Consider the following 14844-nt stretch of genomic DNA (forward strand, 5'->3'; position numbering starts at 1 on the left):
TATTAAAGGCAATGAAAATTTATGGAGCACTTAACATAAGCCAGGTACAGTGCTAACCACTGCGGAGATTTTCCTATTTAAACCTCTCAGTGATGCTGGCTAGCTAGGTATTACTATCTCCTTTTCATATAAGGAGAAATTGAAGCTCAGAAAGGTGAGAGTATTTGTCCAAGGTTACATAATGAGTCCCATACGTTCCAGCTATTTGTAAGACATGGAAAGTTTACTATATAAAAACAGGTGAAAAAAAAAAAAACAGGTGAAAAGCGTATTATTCAACTTGGCAAAAAAAAAGCATGCTATGAATAGTTATAATCCAGAGCTAAAACCTGAAGGGGTGAACACAGACTTTTTCATGAAATTCTAAAATACTAAAGTCCTAAAAGGAGCACTAATTTTTTTTTTAATCAAAGGAATTATTAATTTGTATATAGACAGTAAAACCTAGAAACATATCTCCCTTAGGAGGTAGCACCTTTATTATAACTTTCTCCAAAAGGCAAAACATAAAATACCTTCCCACATGGTGTGGAAAATTCAATGATGAGAGGTTTTCGATTACCTAGTGATGGAAACAGGATGCTTGGGGAGCTTTCTCTGTTGTTAAGAAGTATGTTATAGTACTGCAACCTTTCTAAACTTTTAGTCACTCCATATTAAAAAGAATAGTGTTCGCTTCGGCAGCACATATACTAAAATTGGAACGATGAAGAGAAGATTAGCATGGCCCTGCGCAAGGATGACACGCAAATTCGTGAAGCGTTCCATATTTAAAAAAAAAAGAAAGAATAGACAAGTCTGTACCAATCTGTACCAATTTGTAAATTATTACAAGCTTTTTAGAACATCAGAGCTATATGGAACCTCAAGGTCATCTGATATGGGATGTTCCAACAAGTAGTTATCAAAATCTCAGGGATTCATAAAGGTATTCCATGATACCTAGCAACTATAAGTGAAACTAAAGTAGATAACATTACCAATTTCTAAAAACTAATAAATAATTATTCTAATATCCTACTTTTAAAACAGAATGTTCTAAGGGCTTTCCAGGCTACACATGTAGGGACAGTGGAAATGAGCTGAGTGAACTCATGACTTACTCGATTGAACCCCATATCAATGTGTGGTTTTGATTATTATATGTTTTAAAACTGATTTTATTATCAGTCACATGTATTGATATGTTGCTTAATTTATACTCATAATGGGTTAATAATGGGAAGCTTAGGGAATATGGATTGTGTTTGATGGACACAGTCATTTTACAAATGTGCCTAAGATGCTCTTTGCTAGATATGAAAGTTAGAGTCAACCCCATCCCCACTCATCAAAATATAAAATTATGTAAAATGCACCAATATGTTTCTAGGGTACCAAGAAAAAAAAAGCAATGTTAAGGTAAAATTTTAGTGATTATAATCCAGTTTGGCTTTTCATGTATGAGGGAAAAGCCTACCTCTTTCAGCAGCATGTTATTTGCAGAGAAATTCTGCTAACAGCAGCCTGAAACTTTTTCAGCACATAGAGCAAAAATTATGAAAATAAATTAGTACATCTTTTTAATCCTAAATGTAGAGATTCCAAAATTTGTGTATTAAAAATAGATTTGGGGGACTTCGCTGGTGGTATAGTGGTAAAGAATCCACCTGCCAATGCAGGGGACACAGGTTCGATCCCTGGTCCAGGAAGATCCAACATGCCACCAAGTAACTAAGCTTGTGTACCACAACTATTGAGCCTGTGCTCTAGAGCCCACGAGCCACAACTACTGAGCCCACGAGCCACAACTACTGAAGCCCGTGAGCCTAGAGCCCATGGTCTGCAACAAGAGAAGCCAACACAATGAGAAGCCTGAGCACCGCAATGACGAATAGCCCCCCACTCACCACTAGAGAAAGCCTAGGTGCAGCAGTGAAGACCCAACCCAGCCAATAAATAAATAAATAAATAAATAATTTTTTTTTTAAAGTACATTTCGACTCTTTTTGATGTTGGGAAACATTTAAATACACTTGGCTCCCCTCCTCCACCCCACCCCCCAAAGTATAACATTTTATTTTTGAATTTGTCAACAAAACATGCTTTTCCTTACACAACCAATTTAAAGTAAATTAAACAGCAATTACTGAATGACAAAATGTAGGCAATTTTTTTCTCATGCATGAATAATATTAGAGTATATTAATATACTGATCTAAAATAAATATTGTTTACTTAAAATCAATTCTTTATTACATGTCATATAGTGACAGAATTAGTTTTTAAATTTCTAAGGGTTCAAAAGATTATGTATTACTATAAAAGAGATTTTTAAGTCAAAGATTGGGTAACACCAATCTACTCCAATCCCTTTAGTATGTAGATGAGGAAACTAGGGCCCATAAAGGTTAAGAAAACAGCCCAAGGTCAAATACCCAGCAACCTGTGAAGTTGGGACCCAGGTCTCTTGACTCCTGGTTAGAGAGTTAACATCACTCTGATTCACAGAATGCTTCACCTTCCCTGGTCTGATGTAGGACCCTCTTCTATAAGCTTCTTCCTGGCCTGTCTTTGCTGAGTCTCATCACCCAACTTTCCAGGCTTCAGTCCTGGGGGGCACTTGACACAGCAGCCCCTGCCAGCCATGGGCTATGTCAGCATCTGCCTCTCCCACACCTGCTGATAAATCCTTAAAATTCATGGTTTTGCAAGCCACAAAGGTGTCCCTTGGTTAGAGAGTGGCATTTCTGGTGAGCTTTCTCAAAGCAATACATTGCAGCCAAAGGGAGATTAAGGGGGAAAAGTACAATTTCAGTTTTGGGCTAAACAGTCAGTGTGGAAAATATCTGAAGAAAGCAGGATTTTCTCTGGAAGAAAGATGATTTCAGAGTGATTTCTGTGGTATAATGAAAACTACACAGTCCATTCAAATTAAGAAGCACAAATAGCTTTCAGTGCTACAGCCTTTGAAGGTTTTCCCGTTTATGATATGAGGACACCTACAGGTGAAAAGTAATAATTATTAAACAATGACGATTCTAGGAGAAAAATGTTTTCTCATAGAAGGAGGAAGCAAACCTCCATCTCTTAAGATTTGTTTTCAAAAAGTGCTTGTGATAATGAAAAGAGAAAACATCCTATTTTATTATTAAAAACCCCCAAATGATGGGAGTATATAAAAGGGGCATAGGAGCCAACTGAAATTGCTACCAATGACCAAAATTGGAAAAAGTTGAGCAAGAAAACAAAATAAAATAGTACTGGATTATAACCCAAAATATAAAATAAGTATTCATGAGTGTATGATATAAATAAATGACTGTATAAGTTAATAAACGAGGGAGAAGAGACAAATTTCCATGCAGTAGAATTCCAAATAATTTATGTAGATATTCTGCCCTCAAGGATGTGGAGCATAACTCCCCATTCCTCAAGTGTGGGCTGAGTATAGAGACTCTCTTCCACAGTACAGTAACAGGGTGGGGGTGGGCAGAGTGGAGAGAACACTATCCAGGTGATCAAGGTCAACATCAATAGTCATAAATCATGCTGATAGCATGTACCCTTGATATGGTATGATGAAAATGGCACTTTACCTCTGTGATCTTCCTCCCCCAAACCCATAACCCCAGTATAATCAGGAGAAAAACATCAGACAAATTCCAATAGAAGGTCTCCTAGAATATATCTGACCTATAATCCCAAAACTGTCAGGATCATCAAAAACAAGGGAAGTCTGAGAAACTGTCACAGCCAAGAGGAGCCTAAGGAGACACAACAACTAAATCTAATGTAGTATCCCAGATGGGATTCTGGAACAGACAGAGGACATTAGGTAGAAACTAAAGAACCCAAATAAACTATGGACTGTCACTATTACTAGAATTACTAATAATGTAACATGCTAACAACAGGGCAAACTGTGGGGATATATAGAAACTCTGTACTATTTTCTCAATTTTTCTGTAAATCTAACATTGTTCTTAAAACTGTTCTTTAAAAAAAAAGTCTCATAAAGAACAGACTTGTGTTGCCAAGGCCGGGAGGTGGAGAGATGGATTGGGAGTTTGGGGTTAGCAGATGTAAACTATTGCATATAGAATGCATAAACAAGGTCCTACTGTATAGCACAGGGAACTATATAGTTCAACTATATATTGAACTATATTCAATATTCTGTGATAAGCCATAATGGAAAAGGATATAAAAAAGAATGTGTGTACACACACACACACACACACACACACACACACACACGTCAAAAATTATCCGCATTCCGGTTATATTAAAACTTCTGTTGGCTGCACTGTATTAGCAGCCCTTTCTGTTCAAGGCTACTGTCTCCCCAGTTACTGCTGTGCAGGTGCGATCATGTTACATCAGTTCATTTGTAACTGCAGTGTTGGCAAAAATGGATGCCCCACTTGTGATATGCATGAAAGAGCAGCGTGCAGTGATTCGTTTTCTGTGGTCTGAGGGTATACCTGGTGCCGTTATTTACTGAAGACTTTGTGTGCAGTATGGAGAAAGTGTTTTGTCGCAAAGTAGTGTGTATGAATGGATAGAGAAGTTCAAAGAAGGTCGCACAAGCGTTAGCCATCAAGAAGGAGCCGGACGCCCATCCACGTCCGCAGCTGATGACAACATTGAGCATACACGTGAAATGATTCTGTTTTCTGGGATTCTCAAGGGCCAGGATTGGAACATTATCAGGAAAAAGGTTCAACAATCAACAGTGCTCGTTACAGTGAGATGCATATTGAAGAGCTGAAGCCTAAACTTCAGTTAAACACAGAGGACTGCTATCCAAGGGTGTTGTGATCTTGCATGACAATGCACGTCCACACACTTCTGCCCACACTGTCGACACTCTACAAAAACTTCATTTTGAGGTGCTAAAGCATCCTCCCTATAGTCCTGATTTTGCGCCATCGGACTTTCACCTGTTTGGTGCCCTGAAAGCAGCCCTAAGAGGACAAAGATTCACTTCTGATGAAGAAGTGAAGACAGTGGTGCATTCATGGTTCGCAGCTCAGCCTAAAACATTGTTTAATGGGGAATACGAAAGCTTGTTGACAGATGCACAAAGTGTATTGAAAAGCTAGGAGAGTATGTCAAAAAATGATGTATTTGTCTTTTTTAAAAGTTAATTAAACTAAATTCTACAGCCAGAGTGTGGATAATTTTTGACTCACCCATATATATATATACACACACATACATACATATATATCTGAATCACTTTGCAGTACAGCAGAAATTAACACACTGTAAATCAACTATACTTAAATTTTTTAAAAGTCCATTTTTAAAATGTCCTATTTTATCTTCTTGCCTTCTTCAGTTAATCACGAACACATGACACACAGGCAATTTAATTAAGAGGAAAGAGAACAGAGAAGGCACGCCTGAGTCCAGGAACAGGGTCAGGAAGAAATCAATCCAAGGCCAGAAATGGTTGCAAAATCAAGGAAAAGTTCCTGAGTTCGGTTTGTAGATATTTTGAGAATATGCTCACAAGGGTCTGGACTGTTTCCTCCAAATCTTTATTCTTGGGATTCAGATCAGTTAATTATATACAAAATATATCATCAGGGATCCCCAATTAAGAAAAAAATATATTATGCAAAGAGCAATAGTTAATGTAGTTTTTTAAAGGTTGAAAATAAGCTTTGTGTATCTGTAAAGGAGTAGCTAAACAATCTATGAAATGTGATTATATTTCAAGACCTACAGGATCCAAATATCTGGTGTAACGGGTAGTTCTATTTCTCCACTATTAGAAATATGTCAGAATATAATACAATAAAGATGAAATATTAAATCTCAAAACCTCAAACAAAGTGAAAAAGAAAACTTGCTACTCCCCTCTAGGGTAATTTTAAATTACATCTGAACTAATCCTGAAAGAAAGATAGGATCTCTCTTTTAGAGGCTACTGGCAGACCTGGGAAAAAGTACCCTAAGGAGTGGTGTAAGCCTATTTACTGTAGGCAAAGAAAGATATGGTATGGGGCACACAGATAACACTTAATTTGACAAACTTGCCCCTAAATGGTTTCATTTTCTGAGAGTAATATTGACATAGTGCCTTAAAACCAAGACTCTTGCAGCAAATGATTTTAATTTTAAAGAAGAGTCATAGTACTGAGCGTTCCTTTGTAAAGCTCATCTGCATTTCCTTAAGAAAACAGCCAAGGTTTTCACTTCACAGAACCAGATTTGCATTCTCCAATTATCTCCAACTTGAAGGTTACAGAGTAATCTAAATGGGGGAGGGGAAAGTTTACTGAAAACAGCTGTAAACACAAACTAAAGTAATCAAAGCAGTATTTGGAGGCCTAAAATTTGGTGGCCCTTTACCCCTTATACAATCAACTGCCTCCCAGCAGGGTAGGAACCTACCAATAATTTACATAAGAAATTAGCAGCCAAAATTTACATCTGAATGGCAACCCCTAGAAGCCCATCAGGTGTTAAGTATCTGCTTATCTAAATTGCCTCTAAAAATAGCTTTACCTTCCTTTAAGTCTTAGGTAAATAGAGGATTTCCCATGAAGAGAAGATGGAATGCTGAAACAGATCCAGGCACTGTATTGCCCTATTTCACTGTCATTTTCATAAGGAAAATTTCAGGACTGTTCTGCTTTTGAGTGAGAGAACTCTTAGACCTACCGTAGAATGAGCCAAGCTGAAAGATCTATGGACAAACTATAAACTATCAAATTATGAACTAACTAGAAATCAGGCTGGGATGGCCAGAAAACAGCACCGTATATCACTAAACGGAGGGAAGAGGCTATAATTTGTTATATTACCAAAACCATGAAATACTAAAAATGTTTTATGTAGAATTTTCCTTTTAAAAGTGTGGTTAGCAGCTTCCCTGGTGGCGCAATGGTTAAGAATCCACCTGCCAGTGCAGGGGACATGGGTTTGAGCCATTGCCCAGGAAGATCCCACATGCTATGGAGAAACTAAGCCCGTGTGTCACAACTACTGAGCCTGCTCTCTAGAGCCTGCGTGCCACAACTACTGAAGCCCGCAAGCCTAGAGCCTGTGCTCTGCAACAAGAGAAGCCACCGCAATGAGAAGCCCACATACCACAACAAAGAGTAGCCCCCACTTGCCACAACTAGAGAAAGCCTGCTCGCAGCAGTGAAGACCCAATACAGCCAAAAAAAATTTTAATAAAAATAAATTTAAAAATTAAAAAAAATTAAAAAGATAAGTGTGGGTAAAGCCTTGGTAGAAGAGGAGGTTGACAAGATAAATAAAATGGGACTATCAAAATATGTTCATTTTAATCTTCTATCAATAACAATACACTGGATGAATATTCAAAATACATGGGAAAGGTAAATACTAAAACATTTGAGGGACTTCCCTGGTGGTGCAGTGGTTAAGAGTCCACCTGCTAATGCAGGGGACATGGGTTCGAGCCCTGGTCTGGGAAGATCCCAAATGCCATGGAGCAATTAAGCCCGTGTGCCATAACTACTAAGCCTGTGCTCTAGAGCCCAAAAGCCACAACTATTTAGCCCACGAGCTGCAACTACTGAAGCCCGCACACCTAGAGCCTGTGCTCCACAACAAGAGAAGCCACCACAATGAGAAGCCCGTGCGCTGCAACAAAGAGTAGCCCCCACTCACCACAACTAGAGAAAGCCTGTGTGCAGCAACAGACTCAACTCAACCAATGAGTAAATAAAAAACAAACAAACAAATTTATGACCAAAAAAACACACCTGATATCTCTGTTGTTGTTTTGAGAGTGGAAGAGAAAAAAGTAGAAAGAGAGACCACTAAAAGAAAAAAAAAGTTTCTAAAAGAGTAGCATTCTTGCAGGAAGCACCTGGAGCATTGAAAAAGTCCTGAGCTAGGTCTAGGCTTGCCTTTGCCACATACCATCTCAGAGAAGTCATTCAATTGCTGTGAATCTCAGTCTCTTCATCTATAAGATGGGGTGATAATGCTCGTCTTTCTTAATAGACACCTACTATGAAATCAGGCAATAATATGAGTGAGAGCATAATCATTCCTCATTCCTTTCTGTAATTACTGGTTTCCAGCCTTGAGCACCCCATGCAATGATTGGAAACTAGCCAGACAACATTAGAGGAACTGCAGGGGAAGGAAAAGGAAACTCACCATCTGTAGTGCAAGACCCTTCAGGGGCAGGTTTCTGAGAATAGGGAATTGGTGGGCTATTTGAATCAGACATTTCTTCTTCATCTTCGTCATCTTCCATTTCATTTACTGTTAGGTTGTTAGAAAAATCCAGGCTTCCATTTTGAGTGTAGCGGTGTACCAAATCTTTGTCCAGATCCTCCACCTTGGGTTTTACATCTGGGTAAGCAAATAAATCATAGCTAATTTAATAAAAAAAAAAGAGATGCTTATGGGAAAATAATCAAAAGAAAAATTCGTAGTTCTGAAACATATCTGAGGACAGGGAGACTGGCATTGGCTAACATTTAACCCATTTATTTCAGAGATCCCTAGGTTTGGAATTCCCACTTCTTTTAAAAGGAGTCTAGAAATGTGTGGCATTGAGACACTTACCTGCAGATGAGAAAGGATGCTGGTCAGGGTCCAAGTACAGCTGGGAAAAAATTGGTCGTGGTACCACACTACTACATCTGAGAGAGGCTTCTATGGAGTTGTGGAGAGCTTCTTCAAATCGAGCAGATTTCAGTTGCCCAGCATATGAATTCCCCATGGTCTATACCACCCCCCCGCCAAAGAAAAAGAGAAAGAAGAAAATTGATATAATTAGAGGGCCGTATGTCTGCAAAGTACACGTATAGCTGATATAAACTATACCCATATATTCTGTTAAGATCGGAATTATATGAACTTTACCTATGCTTCTTGAGACAATTTATCAATTTATCTGCTATATCACTTTTGCTTCTTGTCTTTAGAGTCCAAAGGGGCATTCAGAAAGCCCCTTTAAGGGATCTTGTATCTGAGGATCAAGCCATAATAAGTGCTTTAAGCGAAGGTTCTCCAACCAGTAAATCAAGACTGACCTATCAATCATGAAGCCCAGCACAGTGACAATGAGGCCACACTTTCTCCTTAAACTAGTGGGCAGCCATAACCTCATAGAAACACTATCAGTGGTTTCAGAGTAAATGTCAAATTACTTCTCTCTCTGCTAAGATGGTACTACCCTAGGAGGGGAAAAGATCCTTCTCTGGGGAAAAAAAAATGAAAGTTTTGCAATAATATATTTAATTGACAAATTCCTGAAAGCAAGATTTGAGCCTTTTAAAATTCAAAGAACTTGTTCATGTAATAATAGTATTTATTTGAAAAAAAACTATTATTTCTTTGGCTTAGTTTGAATCACAATCTTATTTGGACCCTTTAGGAAAGTATAGAAGAAGTTTTGAAGAAATCACCTTTACTTCTCATCACTAGTTACAAAATTTCCATATATATCAATAATAACTAAATTTATTGGGTGCTAACTCTTGGCTATGCTAATGATTGGGCTGAGGTCCCCAAGGCCCTTTCTGGGTTCCATGGGGTCAAAACTCTTTTTAAACTATTGCTAGGATATTATATGCCTTTTTCATTCTCATTCTCTCATACATTTACAGTGGAATTTTCCAGGGGCTATATGATGTGTGATATTGCAACAGACTGAATGCAGAAGCAGGCAGACTACACTTTTCACTAACTTTTTTAGGGAGAAATACAGTGTTTTTCATAAAATGTTATTTATGTTGATATATAATATCAACAAAGGTTTATTGTTAATGTATTAAATTAATAAATATTTTGAAATTTTCTTAGTTTTAATTTCTAATAAATATAATGCACATAAAGAAAATAACTGTTTTTAAGAGTATAAAGGGGTTGAGATGAAAAGTCTGAGAACTGTTGGACTAGACATTATACCAAGCACTTCCTAAAATTATTTTATTTAATTCTCAGTATGCTGAAGTAGGTATGACCTCTTCCCACTTCACAGATGAAAAAACTGAGGCTTGGAGAAGCCAAGTGACTTGCCCACTATTACCCTGCTGGTAAAAGTCAGAACTAGGACTCAATATCCAGATGACAAATCCTGCACTCCTAGAGGATGGGCTCAACTTGGGTAAATCTCATTTCCAGAAAGGCAATTTTGAGAAAAATCTTAGCCCTACTTATCTCATCAAGGAGAGGGGTAGATATTAAATTTCATCTGTATCTCCAACTCTGACTCCCTGGAGAACTGGTTGAGAGGACCCTGACCACACATTGGGCTCAGCAGGAAAAGGAAGCCAAGATCCAGTGGTGATGCAGAGAAGGGGTGATGCATAGCACATCACAACCCCCCTCTCAGGTTTCCTAGACTCACATGAATGAGCTCCATAGGAGATTTTGGCTGCCCTGAACTGCTTCTATACATAGCAAAGAAAGCTTCTATATGATTCCCGGTAGCAGTGAATAGTATACAGAGATTTCCATCAGAGTGTCTCAGTTTATCAAAGCTTTGTTGAAGATTCCTATGATTTAGAGGAAAAACTGGAATCATATTTTGGCAATCTTTCTCAGAGTAGGTAATAAGAAACCAAATGCCATGGAGTTAAATTACTAGGTTCCTCTTCACAAGAAAAAAAATTTTGTAACTATGTGAGGTGATGGATGTTAACAAAACTAATCTTAGTGATAATTTTGTAATATATACGCAAATCAAACAGTTATGTTGTACACCTAAAACTAATACAATGTTATATATCAATTATATCTCAATAAAACTGGAAAAAATTACTAGATTTTCTTACAATAAGTACAAACCCAAAAGTATATGTACAATACTCAACTAAAAGTTGTAAGTAGAAGAAAATCAACACAGCCTGTCATGAAATTTTCCTGAAACACCAAGTTTTTGTGCAAGCTTCTAAAACCCTACTAGTAAAACTATAAACGCTGAATTTTTCTAAAGCAATTTATTTTTCAAGAGAACCACACATAATCAAAACAGGGTAGGGATTGGAAAAGAAATACTCATCTAAGTCAAAATCAAATAGCCATTTCACCTTTCTTCCTCACTGAAGGGAGAAAAATACCAGGAATTAGCACAGTCAACCATGGGAATTTTTATCCGTGAAGAACAATGGAATAACTTCAAAGGTGGACCTTTAGCCTTTCTCCAGAGCACCAAATGCCTGGAAATCTTGCCTCTTCTTAATCTATTACCTGCTCAACAAGTTATCTTCCTTTCATCATTGAAAACCTACATTCTCCAAGAGATTGTTTTAGTTGAATAAAGAAGTGCCCAGGGGCTTCCTAGATGGCGCAGTGGTTGAGAATCCACCTGCCAATGCAGGGGACACGGGTTTGATCCCTGCTCCAGGAAGATCCCACATGCCGCGGAGCAACTAAGCCCATGCGCCACAACTATTGAGCCTGTGCTTTAGAGCCCGTGAGCCACAACTATTGAGCCCATGTGCTGCAACTACTGGGGCCCACGTGCCTGGAGCTCATGCTCCGCAACAAGAGAAGCCACGGCAATCAGGAGCCCGCGCACCGCAGCGAAGAGTGGCCCCCACTCACCACAACTAAAAGAAAGCCTGCACACAGCAAAAAAGACCCAACACAGCCAGTAAAATAAATAAATTAATTAAAAAAAAAGTGCCCAGTTATACATGGAAGACTGCATGATCTCAATTCTTTCAATTTAAATATAGTTTAAGGAGTAATATGACAGATATATCAAATATTGTGCTGATTAAAATATTAAATCAACATAAACAAGGGCGATCCAGTTGCACCATCACAGAAGATACACATAATCCTACAAGAGCATAATCCTGAACAATACTCAGATGAAGACAATGGGAAGTATCCACGGAACAGCCCTGGGAGAGTAAAAAGAAGGGGCTGACTACTCCAGATGAAAACATAACTGGGCAGTTTAAAAAGTGATAATGATAAGGTGAAGGATGACAAAACTGACCCCAAACTTTTTTGGTGCTGAGTATGGAGTTCTTCACTGACAGTTCAACGCTACCCAAAGAAGGGCAGAGTTCAAAGGAAGAAGCTTTTTTAGTGCAATGTATTCTTAATACCATATGCTGTAATATTTAGGGTCACTGAAATTGTTGGCCTTATCCACCTGGATTACCAGCCTTCCTTTCCTCTGAAATCTCAAAGAGCTCCCAGGGCCTGTGATGACATAACATTCCACTGAAAGTCAGTGTGAATAAATCTAACTCAGTTCAGAAAATGGAGAAATACTTTTTAGAATCAATTGTTAAATGAAATACAAAAAGACTTGTGAATTCCGTATATATGCACATATTCTATGTCTCTGGCTGACATTAAGTTTGTGAGACTGTACCATATTGCTTTTCCATGTTTTCTTTTATTATTGTGAAATTACACAGGGAAAACTATATAGAATGTTTTGTTATAGCACTACAGACTTCTGAGATGCAAATGGGCACTCGTGGGGTACTGAGGAAATCTCTAAGGGATGGTACCCAATATGAGCTCTTTCTGTACCACTAATTAAATGCTCAAAATACAAGTGGAATCAAGTACAAACCACCGTGCCAATGTGGTTTGCTGCCTTTCTGCTCTAGCCTTTTCCCTTCTCTACAGAAAGACAGACAAAAGAAGGGGAGAATAGAACAGGCAGCTTCTATCACTGGTGGCTTTAGGAATCGGGGCTGGAGCGGTAAGGAAAAGAGTAGCTTTGGAAATAGATGCCTGATAACATCTCCATCACCTTTGCTCAACTCTTCTTGTGTTGACAGTGGAAAGGAGATATCAATACACACTGTGGGAGGCTACAACTTGATCAGTAATGTTTTTATTCCCTTTTTTTAAAATTAATTAATTAATTAATTAATTATTTTTTGGGGGGTACACCAAGTTCAATCATCTGTTTTTATACACATATCCCTGTATTCCCTCCCTCCCTTGACTCCCCCCCACACCCTCCCTCGAGTCCCTCCACCCTCCCCGTCCCAGTCCTCTAAGGCACCTTCCATCCTCAAGTTGAACTCCCTTTGTTATACAACAACTTCCCACTGGCTATCTGTTTTACAGTTGGTAGTATATATATGTCTGTGCTACTTTTTGTCAATGATTTCATGGTTAATAATTACTGTATTATTAATGCAGTAATTACTTTTACAGTAGTTATTAAGTACACAGGAGACAAGGAGAAAATTCTCCTTTAACTTAACTCTCCAAAGGCTTTTTTAAAGCAACATCAGATTTCAGAATATATATATATATTCTGATTTTTCAAACAGTTATATGTGAAGCCCATATCACAGTGGTAGACAGCTAGCAGGCAGATATATTATTATTATTATTATTATTATTATTATTATTACTGGTGATGGTCATACTGGTGATGGCAGTAGCAGTAGTTGTCATCATTGTCATTGTCAAGAAATATGAAAGGAAACATTCTTTGTTGAACCCTTATAGTAACAGTAACATGGGGAACTTACTAACCACCAGGAAAATACTATCACTGCCCCCATTTTTAGGAGTACCGAGACCTCAAGAAGTTAAGGAAACTGCCCACGGTCATACTATGAGGAAATGGCCAAGACAGGAGTGGAATATAATCAGTTTGTCTACTGCAGCAGCTGTCTTAGGCTATCTAATCACGTGTGCCATTTGATTGTTAAAACACCTACAATAATGACCCAATTGGGAAAATGGATACTCTGTAAAGTACTCCTCAATTGCTAAGCCAAGCCAAGCCAAAATTAATAAATAAAAATCAAGGAAGAAGATTTTTGTTTGCTGATTTGTCCTTGTCTACATATATCCCAGCTGCAAGACAAGGCTGAAAGGAAGTCTTAATGTAGGATATGGGACAAATAGGCACAAGGCCAGGCGACAATTTAAAAAATTGAAGCAAAATAAAAACATCACCTCTCTCTTCAATTAAAAAAAAAAAAACCAAACCTCACTGTAAATGTTAGATGAAAGGTAAAGACAGATTACTTCACAAAGAATAACTAAATTGCCCCTTGGTACCTTCAGGGGTTTGGTTCTAGGACTCTGATGGATACCAAACTCTGAAGATGCTCGAGCCCCTTATATAAAACGGTCAGTACAGTCAGCCCTCCGAATAGGCGGGTGGATTGAATCCGTGAATGCAGAACCCTTGGATACAGAGGGCTGGCTGTGCACACATATAGGAGAGTAAGCACAGGCCTGCCCTAGACTCCAAAGCATCAGATCAATTGGCATCATGTCCCCTGACTTTGGGAATTCTCTTGCAGATACCCTTTCTCCCCATTGTTTTCAACTTCAGAAGATGCAGTCATGTTTCATTAACTCATTATGTGGCAAATCTAGAAAGCAAAAACATTCTTATCACTCCCTAAAATATTAGGAATGTTTATGTAACTCTTCCTATTTTCCTACAATCTTTTCCCTCTCTAAAAGAAATTTTAAGTTTTCTAGTAAAGACAAGATAAAGTTTTCTAAAGCTCAAATGATAAAAAGAAATGAATTTGACGTTGTATCTTCCTTGTCTTTCTTCTCACACAGTGTAAAAAGAAGTTGCAGATTTCAGATATTGCCCAATCTGTTACTGTTAAAAAGTTAACACAATTTAATTTCAATTTCCCTCCTTCATCCATGGCAGGACACAATTTAGGTAGGTAGAAGTCACAAGAAAAAGATTATGGTATTGATAATATGATATCAATTTACTAGGAGTTTCATAAGTACATTTTTCTTCTTGTAAAGATAATATCAGCAAAAGCAGGAAAAAAAGTCCAGAAGTATATACAATAAACTTTTAATATTTATCTATTGGTAGTGGAGTTGCTTTCAAATGATCTCTATTTTCTTATTGGTATTTCCAATTTTTAAAGTAGTGAACAA

The 14844-nt window shown here is 37.9% G+C and overlaps 1 protein-coding gene and 1 non-coding gene across 4 annotated transcripts in view; one reads left to right on the top strand and one right to left on the bottom strand.

The window, feature by feature from the left end:
• GREB1L (GREB1 like retinoic acid receptor coactivator) overlaps window positions 1-8704 on the bottom strand; it is a 130417-nt gene extending 121713 nt beyond the window's left edge. For all 3 annotated transcript variants that reach the window (XM_057699871.1, XM_057699870.1, XM_057699869.1), the window contains exons 1-2: window positions 8548-8704; window positions 8134-8331 (exon numbers count right to left, since the gene is read on the bottom strand). In XM_057699871.1, coding sequence (XP_057555854.1) covers window positions 8134-8331; window positions 8548-8704 — 355 coding nt within the window. The remainder of the gene's footprint in view (window positions 1-8133; window positions 8332-8547) is intronic.
• Window positions 669-774, top strand: LOC130832195 (U6 spliceosomal RNA). Its single transcript, XR_009048267.1, has one exon. It is a non-coding gene; the product is annotated as a U6 spliceosomal RNA (small nuclear RNA).
• Window positions 8705-14844: the final 6140 nt, after the last annotated feature.

Source organism: Hippopotamus amphibius, chromosome 11 (genome assembly GCF_030028045.1).
Source record: "Hippopotamus amphibius kiboko isolate mHipAmp2 chromosome 11, mHipAmp2.hap2, whole genome shotgun sequence".
Classification (NCBI taxonomy): domain Eukaryota; kingdom Metazoa; phylum Chordata; class Mammalia; order Artiodactyla; family Hippopotamidae; genus Hippopotamus; species Hippopotamus amphibius.